Raw genomic sequence first — 890 nt, 5'->3', positions numbered from 1 at the left:
TGTGTCTTGCAGGTTGCTGAGTATTTGTGCTTATTTGTCCTATTATATTTGCACCGTGGACCAAGAACTTCACAATTTAGTTTCTTTGTAAACTTGTCTGAGATAAAAATAGACTTTGTTTTGACTTAGTCTTTAAATGTCTGCTACTTCAGTCTTTCAGGTAAACTCACGCATAAAGCTGCAGCTATCAGTGATCCATCTGTTTTCTAAAGGTAGAGATGAGACATGATGAGAGCTGCAATAAATGTTTTTATTCCAACTTCTATGCATATTGTCCTATAGAAATTCAGTATTTCTTATTTCTTCTGACACATGAAGGATTTTGTACAGCAGCTGAAACAGCTCCAGTCACTGTGGGTCTCGAGCACAATAATAAACAGCAGAATCTTCAGTCTTCAGGCTGTTCATCTGCAGATACAGCTGCTGTCTGCTGTTGTCTCTGGAGATGGTGAACCGGCCTCTGACTGACTGAGAGTAGAAGATGCCACTACTATCAGTGTAAATGTAAGCAATCCACTCCAGTCCTTTTCCAGGAGCCTGTCTGACCCAGCCCATATGGTAGCTGCTGAATGTGAATCCAGAGGCTGTACAGGTCAGTCTGTGTGAATCTCCTGGTCTTTTAACTGCTGGTTCAGACTCTGTAAGAGTCTGACTATCAACACCTGTCAACAGAAATAAAGAGAGAGAATAAAAAAAATAAAAAATTACAATGATTTTTTTGGGTAAAAGTTTTACCTGCACAGCAGACAGTCAAAAGTATCAGGGCTATCTTACAATCCATTTTGAGTAACTGTCTGTCCACTATTCCCTGCATGCTTTGAGCAGTCTGATAAGTAGAGGTAGAAGAAAGGATATTTGCATCAGCTCCTCCTCAACAAGAAGACAGAAAA

At 39.9% G+C, this 890-nt stretch overlaps 1 gene segment (V, D, J or C); it reads right to left on the bottom strand.

The window, feature by feature from the left end:
- Positions 1–348: 348 nt before the first annotated feature.
- On the bottom strand, positions 349–795 carry LOC102216226 (Ig heavy chain V region 3-like). The segment is given in 2 exon segments: positions 349–662; positions 736–795. Coding segments are annotated over 2 exon segments (360 nt in total).
- Positions 796–890: the final 95 nt, after the last annotated feature.

This window comes from Pundamilia nyererei, unplaced genomic scaffold (assembly GCF_000239375.1).
Source record: "Pundamilia nyererei isolate P.nyererei 1_Seehausen unplaced genomic scaffold, PunNye1.0 scaffold00938, whole genome shotgun sequence".
In the NCBI taxonomy this organism is placed as follows: Eukaryota; Metazoa; Chordata; class Actinopteri; order Cichliformes; family Cichlidae; genus Pundamilia; species Pundamilia nyererei.
This window is presented reverse-complemented; position numbering and strand designations above follow the sequence as displayed.